This window comes from Jaculus jaculus, chromosome 1, assembly GCF_020740685.1.
Source record: "Jaculus jaculus isolate mJacJac1 chromosome 1, mJacJac1.mat.Y.cur, whole genome shotgun sequence".
Taxonomy (NCBI): domain Eukaryota; kingdom Metazoa; phylum Chordata; class Mammalia; order Rodentia; family Dipodidae; genus Jaculus; species Jaculus jaculus.
In genome coordinates this window covers 19888246-19915976 of record NC_059102.1, presented here as the reverse complement: position 1 = coordinate 19915976, position 27731 = coordinate 19888246, and the positions used below count along the sequence as shown (strand labels likewise).

Below are 27731 nucleotides of genomic sequence, written 5' to 3'. Positions count from 1 at the left end.
TAAATAAATAAACTTTTAAAAATAAAAAAAATAACTTCTGGATGGTAGCATAGGAACCATGGCCAAAGCAGCCTAGGGGGAAAATGCAAAAAAAAAAAAAAAAAAAAAAAAAACAGCAAAATACACTCTTCTACTAAAAAGTGAGGTGTATAAGAAATTGAAACGGCAGCAGAGAAGTAGGAGAGATCCAGAGCATCCAGAGCCCGAAGCGGCTCCAGCAGCAGCAGCACCTGGTCTGCGGGGCCACAGCGGCCAGGCTCAGCTGGAGCCGCAGGAAAAGCCAGGTGAGGGGTTTTCCACTCACACCGGAGCACGTCACAAACTCAAGAAATGTGACGGGAGAACAGCAGTGAACAGAGGAGGAGCACATCAAGAAGTAGAGGATCACATGGACCAGTGGGAGAACTAGAACCACCATCGACAGCCTCCCCTCCCCCAACACCAGTGCAAGCTCCAGCAAGCACAGAGACCAGTGGAAGGGAGATTGCAGCACCCAACACTGGTGACCAGAGCAGCGTTCCAATGACCCACCCAGCCTACTTGAACCCACAGTGCACCAAAGAGGGACCCAAGCAGGAGCGCAGCATAACTGAGACCAAAATCATCCCAAAAGGTAACTGGGATTACACCAGGTCAGTACCCACCAAATAAGTCTGGTATATAGGCCTGAACTGGAAGCGCTAATTGAACCTTCCATATCAAGATAAATTATATGTTAAATCTGATGGATGGTTGGATTTGCCATTCTTAAATAAACTATATTTTGGGCTTGTTATTTGTTGCTTCTTGATTTATAGTGGCTTTGTTTCCTCTTCTGTTGTACATTAGGGAAGGGTCTCACTTGGTCACAAGTTGACTTGGAACCCTCTACAGACCAGAAATCTTAACCTCCTAGCTGACAGGATTAAGGGTGTGGTGTACCCTAAGGGACAGTGACTTTGTTAGAGGATCTGGTTGTCATAATACCTATTCTTGCATAAATACTTTGTGCTGTTTTTCATTGAAATTGTACATTGTTTAGTTAAATTTTATAATCTGCCTGTATTTTGTTCCATTCAGCCTACTTGAATACTCTCATAGCAGACAAACCCAACACCTAGGGTAACTTTGGCAGATACTCTGAGAGTCTTAAGGGCCACACCTACCACCTTAAGTGCCTACACTGAAGATACATAACATCAGATTGATAGATACATCTAATAATACTGCAGCTAACTAGAAAAATACAAGCATTAAATTAATCCAAGATGAAAAAATATATACATCATAACACAAGAAACACCAAAAATCAAGACAATATAAATCTACCAAAAAGTATTAATACATTAGAAATGGCCTCCAGTGAGAATCAGTTAGAGGAAATGCCTGAGAAAGATTTCAAAGACTGATTATAAATATGCTCAAATATATCAAAGAGGAAATCAAAGGAATGAAAGAGGAAATCAAAGGAATCAAAGATGACACAGGACACCAACTTAATGAAATAAAGAGGTCAATAATAGACATAAATAAGGAAATAGAAATAATAAAGAAAAAACAGTCAGAATTACAAGCAATGAATAACACATTCAATGCAATAAAAAACTCTGTAGAAAATCTCACCAGTAGAATGGATGAAGGACAGGACAGAATATCTAAATTAGAAGAGCAGGTGGCAGATCTAATGCAGTCCAAAAAAGAGAAAGACAAACTAATAGGAAAGTTATGAATGGGAATTTCAAGATATTTAGGCCACCATGAAAAGATCAAACATAAGAATTCAGGGTATAGTAGAAGGAGAAGAATTTCACTCCAGAGGCATAGTAGGTGTTTTCAACAAAATCAGAGAAGAAAACTTCCCCCAAATTGGGAAAGAGGTACCAATGTAGATACAAGAAACACCAAACAGAAAAAACCTGAAAAGACCCTCTCCTCACCATATTATAATTAAACTACCAAACGTACAAACCTAGGAAAATATATTGAAAGCAGTTAGAGAGAAAAATCAAGTTACCTACAAAGGCAAGCCCATCAGGATCACAGCAGGTTACTCAACACAAACTTTAAAAGCCAGAAGTGCTTGGAGTGATATATTCCAAATTCTGAAAGATAACAACTGTCCACCAAGGTTACTTTATCCTGCAAAGCTATCCATTCAAATAGACGGAGAAATAAGGTCATTCCATGACAAAAGCAGGCTAAAGGAGTATTTGAAGACAAAACCATCTCTACATGAAATACTTGAAAGAATCTTCCATGCTTGGGCTGGAGATATAGTTTAGTGGTTAAGCGCTTGCCTGTGAAACCTATGAACCCCAGTTCAAGACTTGATTCCCTAGGACCCACATAAGCCAGATGCACAAAGGGGTGCACGCATCTGGAGTTCGTCTGCAGTGGCTGGAGGCCCTGGTGCACCCATTCTCTCTCTCTCTCTCTCTCTCTCTCTCTCTTTCTTTCTGTCACTCTCAAATAAATAAATAAAAATAATAAACAAAAAAAAATTAAAAAAAAGAAAGAATCCTCCATGCTGCAGAGAAGGAAAGGACCCATATAAGGAACCTGGAAAAAACAAACAATATTCAAATACTAGTTAACACCAGAGAGCAAAGGTAAAACCAGAAGAACTACAAAAAATTGCAAAAATGCACACCTTTCAATAATATCTCTTAATATCAATGGCCTCAATGCCCCAACCAAAAGACATAGGTTTGAAGACTGAGTTAAAAAGCAGGATCCTTCAATTTGTCGCCTCCAAGAAACTCACCTTTCTACAAAGGATGGACACTATCTTAGGGTGCAAGGTTGGAAAATGGTGTTTAAGCAAATGGGCCTAGAAAACAAGCAGGGGTTGCTATCCTAATATCTGACAAGGTAGACTTCAGTCCAACATTAGTTAGGAAAGATAAGGAAGATCACTATATATTGATCAAAGGCACCCTCCAAGAGGAGGACATTACAATCCTAAACATATATGTACCTAACATGGGGGGCTCTCAACTTCATCAAACAAACACTATTAGAACTAAGTTCACAGATAACATCAAACACACTTATAGCAGGTGATTTCAATACCCAATTCTCATCAATTGACAGGTCATCCTGGTAAAAAATAAACAGAGAGGCATCTAGAATAAATGAGGTCATAGAACAAATGGATTTAACAGATATATACAGGACATTTCATCAAAATGCTACAGATTATACATTCTTTTCAGCAGCATATAGAACATTCTCTAAAATAGACCATATAGAAGGACACAAAGCAAATCTTAACAAATACAGGAAAATTGAAATAATTCCTTGCATTCTGTCTGACTACATTGGAATCAAACTATAAATCAATAGCAATAAGAGCTATAGAGCATACACAAGATCATGGAAACTAAACAATACACTAGTAAGTGATGAATGGGCCAATGAAGAAATCAAGAAGGCAATCAAAAAATTCAGAGTCAAATGATAATGAGAACACAACATACCAAAACCTTTGGGACATAATGAAGGCAGTCCTAAGAGGGGAATTTATAGCTTTAAGTGCCTATATTAAGAAATTAGAAAAGTCTCAAGTAAATGACCTAATGCTTCACCTTAAAGCCTTGGATAAAGAAGAACAAGGCAAACCAAAAATCAGTAGTTGGGAAGAAATAATAAAGATTAGAGCAGAAATTAATGAAAAACAAACAAACAAAAACAATCCAAAGAATCAATGAAACAAAGAGTTGGTTCTTTGAAAGGATAAACAAGATTGATAAACCCTTAGCAAATCTGACCAAAAGAAAGAGAGAAGAGACACAAATTAATAAAATCAGAGGTGAAAAAGGAAGCATTACAACAGATACCAGAGAAATTCAAAAAATCATAGGGACATACTATAAAAACATATACTCCACAAAGTATGAAAATCTAAAAGAAATGGATGATTTCCTTGATTTATATGACCTACCTAAATCAAATCAAGGTGAGATTAATCACTTAAATAGACCTATATCAAGTATGGAGATCCAAGCAGTTATCAAAAAAATCTCTTAACTTAAAAAAGTCCAGGCCCAGATTGATTCACTGCTGAATTTTACCTGACCGTCAGGGAAAAATTATCACCATTGCTTCTTAAGCTTTTCCATAAAATAGAAAAAGAAGGAATCCTACCAAACTCCTTCTACAAAGCCAGCATCATCCTGATACCAAAACCAGGCAAAGATAGAACAAAAAAAAAAAAAAAAGAAAATTATAGACAAATCTCCCTCATGAACATAGATTCAAAAATTCTCAACAACATATTGGCAAAGAGAATATATCAGAAATCTCATACACCCTGACCAAGTAGGCTTTATCCAAGATGCAGGGATGGTTCAACATATGCAAATCGATAAATGTAATACATTATATAAATGGGCAGAAGGACAAAAATCACATGATCATCTTATTAGATGCAGAGAAAGCATTTGACAAAATCCAATGTCCCTTCATGATAAAAGTCCTTTAGAGACTGGGAATAGAAGGAACATATCTCAGTATAATAAACGCTATTTATGATAAGCCTACAGCCAACATATTACTAAATGTGGAAAAACTGGAAGTTTTTCCACTAAAATCAGGAATAAGACAAGGGTAGTATTTAATATAGTACTGGAAGTCTTAGCCATAGCAATAAGGCAAGAGACACACATAAAAGGGATACAATTGGAAAGGAAGAGATAAAGTTATCATTATTTGCAGATGACATGATTATATACATAAAGGACCCTAAAGACTGTACCAGCAAACTATTAGAGCTGACAAACACCTACAGCTATGTAGATTATATAATAAATACATAGAAATCAGTAGCCTTCCAATATGCCAACAAGAAACAGAGAGGATGAAATCAAAGAAGCACTCCATTCACAGCTGCATCAAAAAAATAAATAAGTAAATAAAGTACCTTGGAATAAACCAAACCAAGGAAGTAAAGGATATCTACAATGGAAACTTTAAGACACTCAAGCAAGAAATTGCAGAAGACCTTAACAATTGTAAAAATGGAAAGACATCCCTTGTTCAGAAGAATCAATATTGTGAAAATGGAAATCTTACCAAAAGTAATCTAAACATTTAATGCAATCCCCATCAAAATTCCAATGCCATTCTTCACATAAATAGAAAAAAAATCCAGAAATTCATTTGGAATCACAAAAATCTCGAATATCAAAAACAATACTGAGCAACAAAAGTAAGGCTGGTGGTATCACCACACCTAATTTTAACCTACACTACAGAGCCATAGTAACAAAAACAGCATGGTACTGGCACAAAAGCAGACATGTAGACCAATTGAACAGAATCAAGGACCCAGATGTAAGTCCAGGTAGTCAAAGCCCCCTGATATTAGATAAAAATGCCAAAAAAACTCATTGGATATAAGACAGCCTCTTCAGCAAATTGTGCTGGGAAAACTGGATATGTATCTATAGAACAATGAAAGTAGATTCCTCTCTCTCTCTATGCACAAGAATTAAGTCCAGATGGATTAAAGACCTCAACATCAGACCTGAAATTCTGAAACTGCTAGAGGAAAAAGTAGGGGAAACCTTTCAACATGTTGGTCTTGGCAAAGACTTCCAGAATATAACCCAAATTGCTCAGGCAATAAAACCACAGGTTAATCACTGGGACTTCATGAAATAACAAAGATTTTGTATGGCAAAGGACACCGTGAATAAAGGAAAGAGGCAGCCTACAGAATGGGAAAAAATCTTTGCCAGCTATACATCCGATAGAGGATTAATATCTAGGATACACAAAGAACTCAAAAAATTAAATAATAAGAAATCAAATAAACCAATTAAAAATGGGCTATAGAACTAAATAGGGAGTTCTCAAAAGAAGAAATACAGATGGCATATAAGCATCTAAAAAAATGTTCTACATCCCTAGTCATCAAGGAAATACAGTGTAAAACTACATTGAGATTCCGTCTCAATCCTGTCAGATTGGCTACCATCATGAAAACAAATGACCATAAATGCTGGTGAGGATGCTGAAAAAGAGGAACACTTCTATGCTGTTGGGGGGAATGCAGTCTGGTCCAGCCATTGTGGAAATCAGTGTGGAGGCTCCTAAGACAGCTAAAAATAGATCTACCATATGACCCAGCTATAGCACTCCTAGGCATATATCCTAAGGACTCATCTCACTCATTACCTTAGAGATACTTGCTCAATCATGTTTATTGCCGTTCAATTCACAATACCTGGGAAATGGAACCAGCCTAGATGTCCCTCAACTGAGGAGTAGATAATGAAGATATGGCACATTCATACAATGGAGTTCTGCTCAGTGATAAAGAAAAATGAAATTAAGAAATTTGCAGGAAAATAGATGGATCTGTACAGGAATATACTAAGTGAGGCAACCCAGGCCCCGAAAGCCAAGTGTCGCATGTTCTCTCTGATATGTGGATCCTAGCTACAGATGATTGAACTTCTGTGTGAGTAGGAAGAAAACTCAGTAACAAAGGCTCATAAGCTAGAAAAGAGATATAAAGGGAATAGAAAGGGAGGGAGGGTGGTACTTAATAGGATGGTATTGTATATATGTAAGTAGAAGAATAGATTAATGGGGGTGAAAAGGCTCAAGTGAGGTCAGGGGAAGAGATTGAGTAAAGGAAAGGTGGAGGGAGGGCTAATCAAAATCTAAAAGGATATGAATATATCATATAGAAACCTATTTTTTTGGACAATGGAACACTCAGGATCCATAAATTGTTGCCAGAAAATTTTTAGTGCCAGGGATGGGATACCTTTCAGTGAGTTGGTGGTCAGGTAGGACCCTGATGCCCCCAAAATATTATAGGCCATTGCCAAGGTCCTTGGTTTCCCACCAGGAATAGGTGGTAAGACCCTATTGCTGAAGACTCCACATACTTGGGCTGCAAGGCCACTGAGAAATCCTGTTGGAACTGAGCTGATAACCTCCTCCATGTAGACCAGCTGACAGAAAGCTGGAAGAAGCCATTCTGCATGCAGTTCAATGGGAGAGGGAGAAATAACCAGTGAAGATACTCAACAGTGGACATTGCAAGCCTTATATTTGGCCAGCCAGGCCAAATTAGCCAATGGGTACAACAGTGGCACATCTGTCATGGTGGAAACCAACTGCCCTCTAATTGGACTGGAGGCCCCTTCCATGGGAGGGATTATATCCCTGATACTGAAAACCTAAAACAGGGGTAGTCATGAGCCCTAGGGGTGTAATGTCTGCTGGTGTCTGGCTAAATGTATATACTATGCTTATCAAACTGCCCAGTAAGCACTTCTATTAATGTTCATACCCATATATTAATGCTATTCTCACTTTTGGTTAGAAAACCTTCTCTTTTCAGATGACAGTGACCTTGGGATGACTAGAAGGCATCATGTTTCTGGAAAGAAGTGACAGGAGTTCTCAGCACTGCAATATCTCTATCACACCCTCCAAGGCTCAGGGTCTATTGCAGAAGAAGTGGTGGAAAGAATGTAAGAAATAAAGGAAGGGTAGGACTCCTTACAACGTGCTCCCCCCAGACACAAAATGGCCTGAATATCCATGACCTCAAAGTGCCTGACACTACCTACACAAGACCATCATAATAGGAGGAAAAGATCGTGACATCAAAATAAAAGAGAAACTGATTGAGAGGGGGAGGGTATATGATGGAGAATGGAGTTTTAAAGGGGAAAGTTGGGGGAGGGAGGACATTACCATGGGATATTGTTTATAATCATGGAAATTCTTAATAAAAAACATTGAAAAGAATAACAAATAAAAACTTTTAAATAGGAATATAGATGTAATGCCAACCACCTCTCCCAGGTGATGGCTACACATTCCACCAAAGTAGCAGTGCCTCTGGATTTCACCGACAGTGGAAAATATTCCCTGTCAGCCCTTCTCATCCAAGTTTGCATCACCTGGACTCATTGGGGGTGTCTCACTAAGACAGGTCACACTAAGGACCTGGAAGCTTCCCTCCCAGGACAACCTCTGCGAAGAGGGGTTGACTTAGTCTAGAGGGAGGGCCAGCTAGGTGGATAAACTTGAGCTCTAAAAGGGTGAGAAGGCCAGGCACGGGAAGTAGGAGGCACAGGGCCCCTTATCTAGCCTGTGGATTACATGCTGCACAGCCCCTCCCCTTCTTTAAGTCACTTGTGTGCCTGCAGGCAGAGTAAGCATAGTCTCCTGTCCCGTCGCAGGGCTGCTTCCTAGCCCCATGCTGGTCCTCAGAGGCTGTTGAGGAAGTTTTCTATGGCTTCTCCCCTTCTGAACCCTCCTGATGATTTTTATTTATTTATTTATTTATTTATTTGACAGAGAAAGAGGGGGAGAGAGAGAGAGATAATATATGAGAACGGGCGTGCCAGGGCCTCCAGCTACTGCAAACAAACTCCAGACATGTGTGCCTCCTTGTGCCTCTGCCTAACGTGGGTCCTGGGGGATTGAGCCTGGGTCCTTGGGCTTTGCAGGCAAATGCCTTAACCACTAAGCCATCCCTCCAGCCCGATTATTATTATTATTTTTTTAATTTGCACTTCCTAGCAACCTGTAGTTGATATACTCCTGTAGCTGGACAGTGGTGCTCCAGAGCCAACAGACTCAATACAATCCTCTGGAAAGGAGGCAGCTCTGTGTTAATCTGTTCCAAAGCCACATGCCTCCAAGCCCCCAGCCAGAGGACAGTAGGAGAGGTGCAAGGACCCGGAGGGTCAGTAAGAGGTGGAATGGGTCTTCAACCATGAGCCATGGCAGTGGCACCCCAGAGCCTCACCCTACAAAGTCCAGTCAGTACCATGGCCCTAAACAAGGATCTCAAATGACTTGCACAAGGGGCTGGCTGTACAAATCAGGGACAAGAAGCAGCAGGAGGAAGAGGCAGGAGTTGGGGCTCTGCCAAGCACCATACTGGGTCAAACACTTGATCCTTGTGCCTCAGCTGTCTTAGCTGCAGAGCACAGGAAACCATCGAGATGAAATACTGCCCATTGCTATGACACACTGATATTTTCAAGACAACAATATTTGATTATTGAGTGCTGTGAAAAGAAAAAACAGACTTATAGCTAACAAAGATAAGGTATGGGGCTGGAAAGAGGGCACAACAGTTAAGGCACTTGCCACAAAGCCTGCTGACCTGGGTTGGATTTCCCCAGTATCCACATAAAGCCAGACGCACAGCATGGCCCATGCATCTGGAGTTCCTTTGCAGTGGCTGGAGGCCCTGGCACACCCATTCTCTCTCTCTCTCTTCTGTTTGCAAATAAATAAATTAATTTCAGGAGCAAGTAACTCAAAAGCTCAAACTAGGAAAATGGTAAGGCAAATTACTTCAACCTCAACATGCCTTACCATCACCAAAACAGACAACCTAAGTGTGGGTCAATTGGCACAAACATTTTGAGTGTTATTTCGGAGAATTTTTTACATTCACCTTGTCTGAGCATTTCCTCTCCCAGAAATCGATCCCACTGCAGCACATCAACAGAATTTTATTTGCAGTCGATCCATACAATATTGTATGAGGGTTTTGGTTCTGTTGTAAAGGAATATAGCTGAAAAGGCCACCAACGAGGAGGCAGAGTGGAGATTAAGGCTCACTCATCAATGGCACTGTGGAACTGTGAGAAATCACAAGCTCTAGATCTGCTATTTGCAAAGACACCCATGGCTCATAGTTAAACTAAAAGATCAAGTTTTGGGCTAGAGAGATGGCCAAGTCATTAAGGTGCTTGTCTGCCATATCTAAGGACCCAGGTTTGATTCCCTAGGACGCACCATGTAAGCCTGATGCACAACGTGGCGCTTGCATCTGGAGTTTGTTTGCAGTGGTTAGAGGCCCTGGCGTGCCCATTCTCCCTCTGTCTCTCAAATAAATAAAATATTTTTTATACAAAGATCAAGTTTCAGAACAGGGGAAAAGCATATGCAAAGTACCAACAGGTGACAAAGTACAGTGTCGTAATTCTAAATGTGAAATAATGTGCAGCTAGAATCATGAAGGCAATCACAACTGTGCAAAAACACCTCAAAGACACTGGTAAGGATGAGAAATGGAACTGGGATCCATTTCATATCCATTTCTTTTTCATGTTACTGACTACCTTCACATTCCTGCACTAAATAAAGGCAAGATGTCTTGTTACTCTCCTTTTAGGTTTTTTATACTATTTTATTTATTTATTTGAGAGAGAGAGATACAGAAACAGTCACGTAGAGAGAGAGAAGAGAGAGAATGGACATGCCAGGGCCTCTAGCCACTGTAAACAAACTACAGATGCGTGCACCCCCTTGTGCATCTGGCTTATGTGAGTCCTGGGGAGTCAAACCTGGCTTCTTTGCCTTTGCAGGCAAGCACCTTAAGCCATTTCTCCAGCCCCCTGGTAGGTTTTAAGTAGGTGCTTTCTCTCCAAAATGACAAGTTTTACCACGTTTTTTTTTTCTAAATGTCTTTTAAAATATTTTTATTATAGAAAAAAAAAAAAGATAAAGAATAGGCATACCATGGCCTCCAGCCACTGGAAGTGAACTCCTGATGCATGTGCCACCTTGTGCATCTGGCTTTCATGGGTTCTGGGGAAATCAAACCTTGGTCTTTAGGCTTTGCAGGCAAGCACCTTAACTACTAATCCATCTCTCCACCCCAACAATTTTTAATCATAGAGAGAAAATTCACACTAGCTATGTAAGCAGGCTGCACAGACCTGCCTGGTGCTCTACAGGCCTGTGGTGGACATAGTTTTGATTCACCAGTCCTTTGGAAGGGCCACAGGTACAGCTCAGTGATAGAGATAGATAGATAGAACACAAGAGGTCCTGGGTTCAATCCACCGTGCTTGTTGCAGTCAGGTTCACATTGCTGGTAGAAATCACCGGACCAAGAGCAGCTTGTGGGGAAAAAGGTTTATTTTGGCTTACAGACTCAAGGGGAAGAAGTTCTATGATGGCAGAGGAAAACGATGGCATGAGCCAACATAAGGTGGACAATAGCAACAGGAGAGTGTGCCAAACATTGCCAAGAGGAAACTGGTTATAATACCCCTAAGCCCACCTACAACAATACACTACCTCCAGGAGGTGTTAATTCCCAAATCTCCGTCAGCTGGGAAACCAGCATTCAGAACACCTAAGTTGATGGGGATACCTGAATCAAACCACTATATTCTGTCCAAACCCCCATCAAGTGATAACCATATATGATATAAAATATAATGCATTCAGTCCAACTTTAAAAGTTCCCATAGTTTTTATCAATCCTAATGATGTTCAAACAGTTCCATAGTCTAAGATCTTTTAACTGAGCCAAAAAACCAAAAAAAAAAAAAAAACACCAAAAAAAATATATATTGGCACCAAATAAAGATTCACACTGCAAAAGATGGAATTGGGCATAGCAAAGAAATAGTAGCTAATACTATTTAAAACAAAAGATTTAAAGATTTAAAACAACCAGGGAAAACATCAAACTCTGTAACTTCAAGTCCAACAACTCTAGCCATTGACAAATTTCTAAGTTTGATAATTCTAACCAGCAACATCTCTGGGGTTCCAATTCTGCTCCTCCAGCTCGGCTACCCACAGTCCTCAAAACCTTCATCGGGGCCGGCAGCTCTCCTTAGCAGTCATCTCATGGTCCTGACATCTCCACTACAACCCACAGTTCATCTTCAAGGCTCCATCGGGTCTCCACGCAGGCATCCAGCAAACCTGCTACACACTGCCCATGGCCATTTCCAAAACACAAGGCCATGTTGCAAATTCAATGACCCTACATTTCCTGCATTTCTTATTCTCCATAATACCAGATGGGGTGCCAATTTGTTAATCCAGTGGGGAATAAAGCAGACTTTGAAGAATAGGACACTCCTTCAGTATTCAGACCCCTTCAAAAGAGTCCACATACTTTCTGTTGTTCCAGTGCAGGGCAGCTGACCCAATCTCAATGTTTGTAATTTCTCATACAATTGCAGCTGAACGGGGTAGCAGTTTTGGCCCAGAAATTTCATTTCTGTGTCATATCCCTCTGATTACACCAATCTGTTTCTATGCAAATCAACCCTGCACAATTTCTCCAGACAGGGGCATAACAGCAAGCCTCTCACACAAACTGCTTCTAGCCCAGTCCAAGCAAAGCTCTTTCTCACCCTCATAAGCCAAACCTCAGAGTCCATAGTACTTACTACAGTCAGGTCTTTGAACTCTGACCAGAATAGTCCATCAAGCTGTACTTAATAGCACTGCAAGGCATCTCTTAGGCCAAGATTTCAAATCCTCCCACATTCCTCTTGAAAATCAGATCCAAAAGGCCAAAGCCACACAGTCAAGTGTCTAGCAGCAACCCCACTCCTCGGTACCATGTTACTGTTGCAGTCAGGTTTGCATTGCTAGTAGAAATCACCCAACCAAGAGCAGCTTGTGGGAAAAAAGTGGGTTTTTTTTGTTTGTTTTTGCTTATGGGCTCGAGGGGGAAGCTCCATGATGGCAGGGAAAATGATGACATGAGCAGAGGGTGGACATCACCCCCTGGCCAACATAATGTGGACAACATCAATAGGAGAGTGTGCAAAACACTGTCAAGGGGAAACTGACTATAACACCCGTAAGCCCACCTCCAACAATACACTCTTTCTAGGAAGTGTTAATTCCCAAATCTCCTCCAGCAGGGAACCTAGCTTTCAGAAAACCTAAGTTTATGGGGGATACCTGAATCAAACTACCATGCTGAAAATAAAAGTCAGTACAAGGTCATCTAGTTTGGCTTTAAAGACTCCTGAGACTCTCCACAATGACAAGGAGAGTACACTGAACTTGACCCTGGAAGGCAAGGCTGCTGTGCAGTTCTCTCTCCAGGCATCAGCAGCCTTGGACGAGAGACCTTTCTATCACTCGCTCGTTCATCATTACCATCATTAGCATGCTAGGTGCTGCAGGTTCGGCCGAGAACCACAGAGCCACCTATTCCTTCCAGAACCCAACAATCTGGTGGGGGAGACAGACCCTAACTGGGAAGTCACAAGACATGCATGTAAGAAATGACAAGGTCCAGTGTTACTGAAAAGACTCGCTTGTAGCTCTAGGGTAAAGTGTGACATTCCTGCTTTCACTTGCAGAAGGACGGGGTGGGGGAAGCCTGAACTTCTTCACTACAGTTGAATGGGCAGAACATTTCAAGTGCTTCTTATCAGAGAGGCAGCCATTGGAACACTCTGGAGCCTCAAGCAGGGGAGGAGGGAGGCATGTTCTTGCTAAGAGATACAAACATAGCACCGGCCAAGTCCTGATAAAGCAGCCCACAGCCTGTACCCTGTTACTATCTACACAAAAAAAAAAAAATGAGGACAGAATACTCCTGGTAGGCTGAGAAAATAAAAGGTCAGAGAACCCAGATGAACAATTCCATTTGAAAAGTGTGAAGACACACACATGCACATTCATACTCTGGTCCACACACGTGAGGAACACAGGCGATCCTCAGATGAGCAGGCTGTCAGCCCTACAAAACGCCCAGGGTGAGCTATGCTTTGGGAGACACACAGTGAGGCAGGCTGGGAGGCCAAAAGGAAGATGAATGCCGTGATTCCAAGATGAGATTAGGATTTAGTCTTGGGCAACGCAACCTTCAATCCACTGCAGTGGAGCCAGGGAGGAAGGAGTGTACAATGGTTAGTTCTATCTGCTTTGATTCCACCCTCCTAGCCTGGTGCCTCTGAGTAAAGTGACTTGCCAATCTCTGGCTCCTTCACTGATAAACATGACAATGGCAGTGGGGTGGTTTGATTCAGGTGTCCCCCATAAACTTAGGTATTCTGACCGCTAGTCTCCCCCAGCTGATGGCAATTGGAAATTAAAGCCTCCTGGAGGCAGAGTATTGTTGGATCCTGCTTATGGGTGTTATAGCCAGTTTCCCTATTGCCAGTGTTTGGCACACTCTCCTGTCGCTATGGTCCACTTGATGTTGGCGAGCGGGTGAAGTCCACCCTTGCTCATGTCATCATTTTCCCCTGCCAATGTGGAGCTTCCCCTCGAGTCTGTAAGCCAAAATAAACCTTTTTTTTTTTCCCCCACAAGCTGCTCTTGGTGGGTGTTTTCTGCCAGCGATGCGAACCTGGCTGCAACAGGCAGCTGCCCCACAAACACGGGATGAGGCTTAGCCCAGGCCCATGGCGCTGAGCGCATCCAGCACTGTGTTGAGACGTGGTAAGTAAGTTCCCATTAGCCGCTCTTCTCTCCTTGGCATTCTAAGTGGCACAGAGACACCTAGAGGGGTAGTGCTCTGTCAAACAGAGGCTATTAGCAACGGGCACTGCCCGGGGAACACGCAGGGTGGCCGCAGACCTCAGTACACATTTATCAGCAATCTTGGGGTGCTGTGGAGGTGGTTTACACTGGAGGATCTATGATGAGTTTTCTGCAGCCCCTCCACCTTCCCTCTCCCAACAAACTGCACAGACCAAGAGCAGGGAAAGTGTGATATTATAAGGGCAGATCAAGGGCAGAACACAAGGTACCCCATAGGGAGCTAGGTGCCTGTGCATCGACGCCAACAACCCCACTGTCAGACAGATCACAAAGAGGTGCTTTCCTAACAGAGGCAATCTTTATAATTGAGTGTTGTCAAGCGGAAGCACATCATTAACAATCTGGCAAGTGTGCTGTTCAAAGGACTCCACTCACGAATCCTTCCTCCTTGTGGTGAGTCATCCCTTTCTAACCTTCCTGCTGGGTACTGTGGATTTTCCCTCTGTTCTTCTTTCCCACCAGTGTTTCTTTGATGTGTCGGCTGCCGGGCTCTGCTACAAAGACAGGAGCCTGGGAATTGCAGGGTGACCTGCACAGGAGCCGAGGTGAGGATAGAGATGGAGATGGAGATGGAGAATGAGGAGCCAAGGTGGCTTTTCCACAAGGGAAGGCTGGTAGACAGCTAACTACAGACTTCGAGTCTACCACATCTCTGCCCTGAAAACAGAAATGCTGACAACAGGGAAGGAGGAGCTAGGCAGCAATCATTAACGTAGTTGCCTCTCAATCATGAGGACCTGAGCTCGATCCCCGGAACCTACATTTTAAAAAAAAGGGGTGGCAGAGCTGGTAGAGGTTGCTCAGTGGTTAAGGCACTTGCCTGCAAAGCCTAATGATCAGGGTTCGATTCCTCAAACCCATGTAAATCCAGATGCACAAAGTGGCACGTGCATCTAGAGTTCGTTTGTAGCAGCTGGTGGCCCTAGTGAGTCCACTCTCTCTGTTTGTCTCTCTTCTCTGTACCACTCTGTGCTTGCAAATATATTTATGGCTGGAGAGATTGCTCCGTGGTTAAGAAGCTTGCCTGTGAGGGCTAAGGACCCAGGTTTGATTCCCCAGTACTCACGTAAGCCAGATGCACAAGGTGGTGCATGTGTCTGGAGTTTTTTGCAGGGGCTACAGGCCCTGGCATACCCATCACATCTCTCTCTATATCTGCCTCTTTCTCTCTCAAACAAATAATTTTTTTTAAAAAAAGATGGGCTGGTGAGATGGCTTAGTGGTTAAGGTACTTGCTTGTAAAGCCTGGAGACCCAGGTTTGATTCCCCAGTACTCACGTAAGTCAGATGCACAAGGTGGCGCATGCATCTGGAGTTTGTCTGCATTGGCTGTAGAGGCCCTGATGTGCCCATTCGCTATCTGCTTCTTTCATTCTCTCTCACTTTCTCTCAAATAAATGAAAAATATTAAATTAAAAGAAAAGATGGTGGCGGGGCAGAGACAAGCAGAGGTCTGGTGCTCACCACGCAGCCAGTCCAGCCTACTCAGTGAGCCACGGGCAAGCGAGAGACCCCGTGCCAAGCAAGGTAGAGGGCCCCTGGTGAGCAACATCCAAGGTGTTCTCTGGCTTCCACGTGCTCCCATGACTACATGAACTTACCCCAACCCCACATACACACAAAACAAATGGGGGAAGGGACCCTGGAGGCCATGCAGCAGATTCAGGCTGGACGCAGGGAGCATTTCCAGACTGTGGTAGCTTGAGCAGGTGGCTATGTCCCTTCTCTGGCATGGGTAGTGGCTGCTCCTGCCAAGAGGCAGATGCATTTGATACCCTCAGATGGTCCTTGCTATCCCCAAAGAGCACTTCTAGTCACAAACACCTGATATAAACCTCAACTACCTCAACCCCCCCCCCCCGAGTGCTGGGATTAAAGGCGTGCACCACCATGCCCGGCTCCATAAAGTAATTTTTTAAACGCTGGAAACATCATAGAGTAAAAGTTCTATGATTTACAACCTTAAAGGTACATTTCCGGGCTGGAGACATGGCTTAGTGGTTAAGCACTTGCCTGTGAAGCCTAAGGACCCCGGTTCGAGGCTCGGTTCCCCAGGTCCCACGTTAGCCAGATGCACAAGGGGGTGCACGCATCTGGAGTTCGTTTGCAGTGGCTGGAAGCCCTGGCGCGCCCATCCTCTCTCTCTCTCCCTCTATCTGCCTTTCTCCCTGTGTCTGTCACTCTCAAATAAATAAATAAAAAATGAACAAAAAAAATTTAAAAAAAAAGGTACATTTCCCTCTTCTTCCCTTGGGTTGTATAATACTAGGAAAGGTATTCAAACACTCCAAGGTCTGGGTTTCCTCCTCTGTACAGCAGCAACCCTGCAGGGGCATCTTAAATCCTGTAGGGGTGCCCTGAGGGAAAAAATGTGTCCATCCTTGGGCAGTGTATGTGGGCAGTGCCCAAGGAGGCCTCGGGTACTTTTGTACCAGGCTACTGTCTCTTCTCTGCTTCCAAGTGGAAAGGAGAATGCTGTGGAAGTCCTTCACCTGAGCTGGAGAGATGGCTCAGTGGTTGAGGCACTTGCCGGCAGAGCCAAAGAACCAGGATTCAGTTCTCCAGTACCCACATACAGCAATGCAGAAAGCCGTGCTTGCAGCTGAGGTTCGTCTGCAGTGGCTAGAGGCCCCGGTGTGCCCATATTTATGTTTTTTTTTTAATTTGGTTTTTTGAGGTAGGGTCTCGCTCTAGCTCAGGCTGACCTGGAATTCACTATGTAGTCTCAGGGTGTCCTTGAACTCATGGTGATCCTCCTACCTCTGCCTCCTGAGTGCTGGGATTAAAGGTGTGCGCCACCACGCCCGGCTCCCATATTTATATTCTTTTGTGCATTCTCGTACTTGCACTCTCTCCGCTTGCAAATAAAGAAAAAATTGCTGTGGACCGAAAGGTACAACCCCTGCCTCAATTCATGTATCAAATCCCAGCTCCCAAGACCTCAGAATGACTACAGCTGGACATTAAAGAAGTGGGTCCTGGGCTGGAGAGATGGCTTAGCGGTTAAGCATTTGCCTGTGAAGCCTAAGGACTCCGGTTCGAGGCTCCATTCCCCAGGACCCACGTTAGCCAAATGCACAAGGGGGCGCATGAGTCTGGAGTTCGTTTGCAGTGGCTGGAGGCCCTGGCGCGCCCATTCTCTCTCTCTCTCTCTACCTGCCTCTTTCTCTGTCTGTCACTTTCAAATAAGTAAATAAAAATAAACAAAAAAAAATTAAAAAAAAAAGAAGTGGGTCCTGGTGTCCTTAGGAGAGGAGATTGGGGGAGAGAGAGACAGACACATACACACACACACACACACACACACACACACACACACACACACACACAGGGAGACCATGTAAGGACACAGGGAGAAGATGATATCCTAGAAGATATTCTTGGCTGTTGGTAAGCCAAGGATAGGGTCTTCAGATGCCAGTCCTGTCCATTCCTTGATCCCAAACTTTTGGCCTCAAGAAGAGCGAGAACATCAATGGCTGCTGTTAAATCCCGACCCCACCCCACCCCAGGACTGTTAGGGTGACCACCGTCACCCTTCCATTTCGCCGGGCCCGTACTTACTGCTGCTCTTGGTGTAAAGCCGCAGGAGCTCAGCCAGGCCGCTCTTCCTCACCACGGCCGTGCTACTCAAGTTCTCCTGGTCCAGAACCTTCAGGAAGTCATCCAGCTCCGTCAGCAACTGCTCCAGGGCTGAAGAAGACGGAAAACGGGAGAAACCTTTCAATGACTGCTCCTCGCAGACCCGGAAGCACCCCGTCACTGCTCCTCTGGACTCAGGAGGGTGGGTGTGGTGTGAGATCTGGTGGCATGGGGGGGGGGTAGGAGGAGGCATTCTCAGGTTCAGGGTCACAGGAGGAGAAACAGGTCCTGGATTTGGAGGTGGACGATCTCAGTGGAGTGATGATGGGTCTTCCGTTTGCTGAGGGAATGGCCATGGCTGAGTTGGCCCACCACACTGAGGGTGTCCCCTCCGGCACCGGTGCCTGTCCAAAGGGCTCTGCTGCTGTGCTGAGCTGAGCTTAGAAATTCTCATCTTGAGTCACCCCAAGGGACACTAGCCTTGCAACATAACTTGCTCAGTCCCTCAAGATTTTTTTTTTCCTTTTGATTTTTAAGGTAGGGTCTCGCTCTAGCTCAGGCTGACCTGGAACTGGAATTCACCATGTAGTCCAAGAGTGGCCTCAAACTCAAGGCAATCTTCCTACCTCTGCCTCCTTAGTGCTGGGATTAAAGGCGTGCATCACCATGCCTGGCTCATCGAGATAACTTTTAAAAGTTCCTTCTATCTGTGAAACCCACTGTCCCTAAGCCTGATGGTTATTTGGATACATACATGGCTATAGTGCAAACCTGTTCACGAACGCCCGCAATTAAAAGCTGCTTCTGGTCCCACTACCACTTACACAGTCACCAGAAAACTCTCCAGCTCAGACTCTGCATCCTCCCTCCTCTGGCCTTCACACGTCACGGTTGGTATCTCCTCTCCTGACCAAACCCCGTTCAACTCCCACGCATCTGTCTGTATAGCATGCCTGCTAAGATGCCCTCTCCGGCTGTCCCAGAGTAAGCTCCTTTGAAAGAACACCCCACATTACCAGTCCTCACTACCCGTGGAGTGCTAAATGATGCCCCCAGACATTCCCATGTCCTAATCCACAAAGCCTGTGAATCTTCTACTTTATGCGACAAAAGGGACTTTGCAGATGCGACAGACGTGAAGGGTGATCCTGGGCTATTTGGGTAAACCCAGGTCATCACAAGAGCCCTGGTAAGAGGAAGGCAGGTGAGAGACAGAGACAAAGAGGAGGAGAACGGAGGCAAGAGCCAAAGAGAAGTGCAGAGGCTACAGCAATGGCTCTGACCCCGGAGGAAGGGGCCATAAGGCGAGGGATGCGGGTGACCTCTAGAAACTGGGAGGGCAAGGAGATGGACTGGCATTTGAACCGTGCCCTATGGTTACTTTGATTCGCTTCTCTTGAACTGTGAATGAATTTGTGTCACCGAGCTTACGAACTCCACAGCAGTAACAGGAGACCATACATCCTCCCACGGCTCTGACGGTGCCGCCCACGTCACTGGTTAACCATGTTCCAACTGAGTTTTCAGAGTTGCGTCCAGTAAGCATTTGTTGACTAAACGAATGAAATCAAAACAAAGCCATTTACCTACTGTGTACATGAATTCCATGGCCACAGGGTATGAAAACTTCATTCTTGGCCTGGGTCACTGCTTCAGGGAAGTCCACTGAAAAACCAGGTACCTGGCAAATAGTACTTGGCTATAACACCTGGCAGACAGGCCTTTCCAAGGAATCTTGCCCTGCTTCTCCAGTTTGTTTGTTGATGATTCACTCATGTGTTCATTTACTCATGTGTTGTTCACTCATTCATTCATACCCAGGACCTCACACATGCTAGGCAAGCACTGAGGTAACCCCTAGCCCTTCCTCCTAATTTATAATTCTCCCTTCAATTGGTCTAAATAAAGCCAACTTCTCAAGTTCACTGTTAAGTCTACTGTTCTAAAACATGGACCCTAGCAGGCTGCCCACCATCCAGGACCTCCAGCAAATCATGTTTTCTTTGTGGTCCACCTGCTTGAGATCACTCTGAGCACCTTGTCTACATAATGTTTATTACTATTATTCTTACCATTTTCAGAACTGAAAATTGAGCCCAGAGCTTCAAGCATGCTAAGCAAAATCTCTGCCACTGAGCTATACTACCAGCCCCATTTTTGCTTTTTACTTTAGGCAGGCTCTCAGTAAGTTGTCCAGGCTGGCCTTGAACTCGCCCTTGTAGCCCAGGCTGGCTCAAACTCGCGATCCTCCTGCCTCGGCCTCCCAAATAGCTGAGATGATACGCTTGTGTCACCAGGCCTGGCTTGGGCAGTGACATTCTGGGAGCCAGTGAGCAGGTTACAGAGAGTCTGCACTTCCTCCGTTCCCCCGCCCCCTCGTGTCTTCCTGGCATTGCTGGCCAGACCCATAACCACACTGGGCAGGTTTATAAATAGCCAGAGCGAGGGAGGCAGAAGCCATGGTGCACACCACAGGACGCAGCACAGAGAAAAGCCTCCCGACTTGTCCAATGTCTGTCCAGAGAAGATGGGATGTGGGCTTTCTGAGCCACGGCACAGGGCAGCGCCAGAGGATGCGCTCCACCTCCCAGCATCCTCCTTGGGTGGGGTCTCCACCACTGCCAGCCTTAACTCAGCCCCTGCTGTGAGCAGGTTAGCACACCAGGGTCAGGCATCACACTGCTCTTGCTCTTGGCCTGGGAGAATGGGTAGAACTGGCGATGGCTAGCGACAGAATTAAACAAGTGGGGTCAGAATGTCCCATGGCAAGGTTTGCCTGACAGAAAGCGAGGGAGGTCTAGAGCCTGTGGCCCACAGCACTGGCAGAGTCCACAAGCAAATCTTGCCTGCTATTAAGTTAACAAGTACTTATTCAGGGTCTACATCTGCTGGTCCCAGAGTGAGACTGAAAAGACAGACAGACTCAAACTGAAAGGTCTCAGGCGGGGGGGGGGGGTGCAGGGGGGGTGCGGTGGGGGGGCTGTTCTGGTCACAAGCTTCCTACTGTGAGCTCAGAGAAGTCAGGGAAAAACAAAGTGACTTCTCTGAAAAAAAGTGAAAGGGCCTCGTGAGGAAAGTGAGCTTGTTGAGGCTGTGAGAACACGCTGCAGAGGAGAAAGCATGACACTGGAAATGCCTCCTTACTTCCACATCCTTAGCTTTTCCCAAAAGCTGCCTCATTCCTGGAAAACAGCCTCTGTTTATGCCTCACATGAGCAAACACAGACTAAGCCAAAGGGTAGAAAGTGTATGCCTGGCTCCGGGGAGACAAAGATGACCCAGATGTGGTCTCAATGCCAGTCCCCAGGGGAACCCAGTAAACACACCAGGCTGAGAACAAGATGAATATGGGAATGCCTCCAAGGACCAGGAATGCACTGAGGGAAGAGAGGCACAGCCTGGCGCTCGGTGGGGAGAGGAACCTACAGGCGGGTCACCGAGACATGTCTAGGGCCACATCAGGAAGAGACAGAGGCCGGCCGCATGTAGATCTGTGCGTCATGGGCACACAGAGCATGGGGGCCCTCGGGAGTGGGCTTCACAGGGAAGAAGGTGAGTTCTAAAGCTAGAACCGTGCACTGGGCTATGGCCGATCTGAAGGTCTCTGTGTCTTGGCATAGGAGCAAATGCCAATCCTGCTGAGCTTTGGTCAATGCAGCGGTCAGGACGACCCAAGCTGTCCTTGCAGCAGAAGATGATGGATACAGAAGGGAGGGGAGACCAGTTAGGCGACTGCATGGGTGCAGATGAAGATTTCAAGGGAGTGACCTAACAAGGATGGCTGGACACCACTCTATTGCCTGGACCCCTACCATCTCCAGTCCTCACAAGTACCCTGCAAGGGCCAAGCTCTGGGAATGGACTAGGGAGGCTGCGTTATGACTCAGCTCGGTCACAGCCCCAGTGAGCAGTGGCACTGGGGTTCAAACCCAAGCATGTCCAAGTTCAAAGGACTCATTGTCTGCATTCCATTGGTTGGACACATTCCCAGGGACCTGGCTAGGTTGGTGCCAAATCATAGCCTCTGCTTCCTGATCCACCATATCTCACAGGCAGGGGTTCCAGGAGACATAAGAAAAGGGCTGAGAGATGGTTTAAAGGTTAAGTAAGACATTTGCCTGTGAAGCCTAAGGACCCATGTTCAACTCCCCAGAACCCATATAAGCCAGACACACAAGTGACAGATACACACAAAGTCATGCATGTGTACAAGGTGGCACGTGTGTCTGGAGTTTGACTGCAGTGGCTAGAGGCCCTGGAACACCAATTTATTTTCTCTCTCTTTCTCATAAAAATAAAATATATTAAGTGAGGTCACCCAGGCCCAGAAAGCCAAGCGCCACTTGTTCTCCCTCATATGTGGATCCTAGCTACAGATGATTGGGCTTCTGTGTGAGAATGAAAATACTTAGTAGCAGAGGCCAGTAAGTTGAAAAGGAGACATAAAGGGAAGAAAAAGGAAGGGAGGAGGATACTTAATAGGTTGATATTGTATATATGTAATTACAATGATTGTAATGGGGAGGTAATATGATGGAGAATGGAATTTCAAATGGGAAAGTGTGGGGGTGGGGAGGGAGGGAATTACCATGGGATATATTTTGTAATCATGGAAAATGTTAATAAAAATTTAAAAAAAATAAAATAAAATATATTAAAAAAAGAGAGTTGGGGAAGCCAAGGTACCTGAACATGGTAGTCAGAAACAGATGTCCTCCGTAAACTCATGTGCTCTGAATGCTTGGACTCCAACTGGTGGCAATTTGGGAGGTGGAGCCTTGCTGGAGGAGGTGTGTTTCTGGGGGCATGTTTAGGAATGTTAAAGCCAGCTCTGCCTTGTCAGAATTTGGCACATTATCTTACTACCATTTTCCACTTGCCACGGCAGAGGTGATGCTCAGCCTCTGCTCATGCCACGCTTTCCCTTGCCATCAGGGAGCTTCCCCTCGAGACTAGAAGCCAGAATAAGCCCTCTCCTCCCATCAGCTGCCGTGCTCAGGTGCTTTGTCCCAGTGACAAGAAGGTAACAGTGGACACCATTCAGTTCCATGGAGGGGCTGTGAGGAAAGATGGATGAACATGCAAAATGCCACCAGATGTCCAGTTCAGGGGACATAATGACTAGTAGCTATGGCTCCTGTTATTGGGGACCTAATGGGCCCTGCAGGTTGGTGGAGAACAGTGATACCTGATGCCCTTTCAGCTGATAACAGCACCGATGCCTCCCTTTGCTTCCAGAGCAGTTGTTTTAAGCATCAGTAGAAACACACACAGGCCTGGGGGCCAGCGCATGCGTCATTTCCCTTCCCCTTCGCACTTTGCTCAGGTGTCCTCTCCATGAGGCCACATGTGACCAGTGACGCTGGGTCTCCTGCCAGCTCTACCTCTCTAGCTTGTTCCTGTCCAAGCCTGTCACTCTGGGTCATCTCAAAGAGAATGTTCTTGGTCGTGTCTGGGAAGAGGTACAAGTCCGTTATGGTCAAGAGTCAGGCTTTGCGATTCTGGGCATCTTAAAAGATGCCAAGTACCCCAGAGGCTGACAGTACCTCCTCTCCAGACATGCTCTGCCAGGGCCCAGCTATGGGTCCTTGGTTATAACAATCAACAGAAGCGAAGCTGCAGTCTGAGCCAACCCTTGGGACATTCTTCAACCCTCAGGGCTCAGAGGCGGCCACCCTTCAGAAGAATGTGGCTATTCCATTGAGGCTTGGGGCCCTGCTATCACATTTCCCTGTTCCCCCCACCACCACCATCCCCCACGCACTTTTCATTGGGGTCTCTTCCTTGTCCTCCAGGGGAAGGAGGGGGACATAAGCACAGTTGTTCATTCTGGAAACTGTAGGCCCTTGTGTGGGCTTTCCATCCTGGCTCTGTTAAAAGTTCATGGCTGTCTGCTCCCGGGCTGACAAATCATCAATAAGATTCTTGTTCAGTGCTTCCAAGGCCCACTCAGAGCTGGATGGCTGGCCCAACTGCGATTCATCGCCCTGGGCCATGGTGGAGGCCTCCTCCACACCACCTCCCTCCCTGGCTTTCCTTGCCCTGGGCAGCTGGGTTCCTCGGTCACCAGGTTCCCAACCATAAATGTCTCCCAGACCTAGAGCAAGCTGAACGTCACGGTTCCCTGCAGCCTCAGACACACACTTTTATGTATTCAGCTGCGTTTGCCGACAACCCATGATTCAGCCTGATTTTCCTTCCAAACATCAAACCGAGGGGACCTGCTTTTTATAAAGAACACGTTCTATAAAGGCAGGCGTTCCCTCCCTTTCTCCCAGACAATTCCCAGGATCAAGCCACTGGGTAAAGTATACAAGTGCCTGGGACCATTCTATATCAGGAATGTTATGCCAGTTTTCATGAGAAGCAACACCATCACATGGATGTGGGGGAGAGGCAAAGAGAATAGTAATAATAATAATAATGAAAGCACAGGTTTCTTCTGATCAAAGAGGACTCATGTTCCCAGGGTGGGTGTTCAGAAAGCATGCCTTTCATTCTACCTGAGAAAGGACACCCAAGGTCAAATACACACACACAAACTTTGCCAAAAACTTAGTCATCCTCTTCCAAGTGCCTACTGGGCCACTATCCTAACAATGGGAAGTGAGGTGGTACCACGCACACTCACCACCTGAGCCCCCGCAGGACCTCCAGCCCCGTGGTAATCAGCAGACTCACTACTTCAAGCAGACCCCCACGCCATAGTCCCAATGACTCCCGCACCCCTCCTCCTCCGCACAGTCCTGGCGAACCCCAGTCAGCTTGCTTGCTGTCCCTGTGGATTTGCCTCTCCCGGAAGTTTCGTTCAATTGGAATCAGGTGATACGTGCGCTCACACCTGTCCCTTCCACTCAGCATGTTGATCTCCAGGGTCTTCCATGCTGTGGCAGGCGTGAATACACCCCATCACATGGGTGAAGTGCATCCTACCCATCCACTCCTTATTGGTGAGGGGGTGTTACTTTTAACAAAATTTTTTTTAATGGGGATAAAATTCACATGCAATGAGATCCCATTTTCTGTTACTATAGGATGGGTGACAAACACACTTAGCTGTGGCAGCCACCACAGTCAAGATGTAGCACGTATCCACCCCCAAAATAACTTTTTTTTTTTTTAAGCAATCCTTAACCCACTCCCAGGGCATGCCAGCTGCTTGGCCTCTGGAGCCTGACTCCTCTAACTTAACAAGACAGCGGCGGGAGCCACCCATGCTGCGTGCAGGAGGCGGTGCGTAAGATCCGGCTATGACGTCTGTCTCCCCGCTGATCGCCATGGTCTTCTGCCAGAGTGCACAAGCACAGTTGTGGTCCCGTTCTAGACCCTCAGCACAACTCCCGAGATCTCTGCTGCATGGACAAGAAGTTTACTCCTTCAGTTTGCTACGTGGCATCCCATTGTACAGATGCGGGGCGCGTTCTTACAGCTACTCTGCTGGGCATTTCCGCACTGGCTCAGGATGTTTCTCTGCCCCCCAGCCATCAGGAGCGCATGAGACATGGCTGGCCCTAATGGTACTTAGGATCTTGCCACGTAGGGACAAGCATACCAAAGGCACGAGGCAGCCACACGATGAGGGCACCTGGGGATCTTGCAACATCCTCATGCCCAGATGCAGCTCTGGGAGAGTCCATCTTCATTGCTCTGTGGTGGTGGTGGTGGGTGAGGGTGTTGATCTGGGGCCTCAAGAGCTTACAAGCTTCTCAGGTAATTCTAAGATACAGCCAAGATTAAGGACTGTGGGCTCAATGCTAAAATAAATAAACAAATGAGCTCATAATTAAGCCACTGATCTTCTTTATGAAGTCTCTTCACTTTATCAGAAGATGTACATAGCTCCTCCCAACAGACTGCTGTGACTCACTCCTGGTTTGCATGCAGAACTTTCTAGATTCATACTTGTTCCATGAAATCTGATGCACCTGGAATTTTTTTTCCCCCTTTCCCTTCTGGCCAGGAAGAGCGCAGAAGGCAAGGAGGGGAAATGTCTCTGTGTTTACTCATTCTTGAACTTAGTTCTCGGCCCTGCACAAGCAAGCAGAAGCCCTCAGCACTGCAGACTGCTCCCTCAGCAGACTTGGACCCCAGGGGACTGAGCCAGAAATGTAGATAACTTTCTTCAGTATAAACACTCCTGGAGTTGTTCTTTGTCTCCAAGGAAAGAGGAGGGGACAAGGGTTTTTACCGGCACTGTGAGGGCTCTGGTCCCTACTGGGCCTGACCCTCCGGGGTCATCTGGACATCGTTTTTTTGCAAGATCTGCTTTTTCTCACCTATCTTTGAGTCTCATCACTTAAAACACGTTTCCCAAGAACAGCCCACCCTCTGCATTCCCAGATTATCCATGTGAGCAAGGGGGTGGAGGACATGGGACAGACGCCTGAGCCGGCTCGCACCGCCGCAGAAGAAACAAATGGAGTTGCTCACTGCTGACCTCTCAGACAGAGCAGACCATGCCAAGAGCAAAGCTCCAGCCCAGGCTAAGGAGCCAGCTGGATGGAACTGGAGCCCTGCATACTGGATCCTTAAGAAATCCACGCGTTAACAGCGGAAGATACCAAACTGAGCACAGCGAGGCAGAAAAGACCCTGGTTCTGCCAAGGGCTACCTCTGTGGTGCCCTGTTCCCCCTCAGCATGCCCATCTATTTGACCCAACAACACAGGGCTATCAGCTGGTGGCTCCCATTGTTTTCTATGAGAACACTCATCCTTTGTTCCCAATGAAACTGAAAGCGCTGTGTGGGCAGGGACCATCTGTTCAGGTTTGGTTTCACCCACTGTGCCCAAACAGAGCTTTGTGCAAAGTCAGAAAACATCTGCTGAACATGATGCCTCCAGACACACAGAGATACACACACACACACAAGAATTCCTCCTCCTAGAAGGGTCTGGACAGACAGGTCAATGCAGTAGCCTAGGCAAAGGAATCATTCCACAGTTCCAGTCCCCATCTGGAATGAGCAGTCTCAGGCTTCCCCACTGATAGCTGCTGGATCCAGAAAGACTTGAGACATCTCTTGCATGGCACTCTAGAGGGGGAGAACTTTCTCAAGGATACAGAGGGCAGAGCCTGGGAGTGACTGCTCCCCTAGAGATTAGGGACCTAAGGAAGCCAGGATATGCAGAAGTTGATCCCCCGAAGTTGATCCCCCGGGGACTCCTCCAGGAGCATATGAGAGCAGGCTCAAGACACTCCAGATCCCTGAAGTCCCCAGGGCCCAGGCCAGACAAAGAGGCATTTTGACCAGGAGGCCTTTGTTCCCCAGCCCAGTGAGGACATTCCTGAGATGCAATCTGGCAGAAGAGTGGCTGCATTCACAGTCAGCAGGGGCCAGTTATGCGGGTAGGAGGCAGAAAGGTTTAGCTGGGTGTCTCCGGGTTACAGCAAAACACACAAGGACCTACGTCATTCTTAGAACAAGAGGCTGCTGGGGGGGATCAGTCCAGATCCCAGTGGGAGTTTGAGAAGGACGGTGGCAGGAAAAAAAAAAAGGCAGGTTGTAAAATGAGTGTAGTGGTTATGGCTTGATGGAAGAGTTATGGGAAATCTGTCAGTCCTTCCTTGCAAACTGTTCTCAATACAGAAGAGCTCTGGGATATTTATTACCTGGAGAGAAAGAATTGCCCCAGTACCCACTGCATTTTCAGTTTGAGCTGTAAAACCTTGTTCACTTGACGCCTGCATTAGGAAAAAAGGACACGTGCTAGAGATGTACGGTCAGATTAAAACCAACCCCAGTGCTGTCCAAATTTACTGTGTCTTTCTAGGATTTGGCCAAAGTCATGGGACGCCACTACTGTTGGGACTCTGCCTCCAGGGTGGTCAAAATCAACCCCAGCCATCCAACCACTGTGACCT

The 27731-nt window shown here is 45.9% G+C and overlaps 1 protein-coding gene across 3 annotated transcripts in view; it reads right to left on the bottom strand.

The window, feature by feature from the left end:
* Positions 1-27731, bottom strand: part of Afap1l2 (actin filament associated protein 1 like 2) — a 116876-nt gene that overhangs the window by 32202 nt on the left and 56943 nt on the right. For all 3 annotated transcript variants that reach the window (XM_045159506.1, XM_045159507.1, XM_045159501.1), the window contains one exon: positions 17851-17979. In XM_045159506.1, the coding sequence (XP_045015441.1) occupies positions 17851-17979 (129 nt within the window). Of the gene's footprint in view, positions 1-17850; positions 17980-27731 lie in introns of those variants that run through there.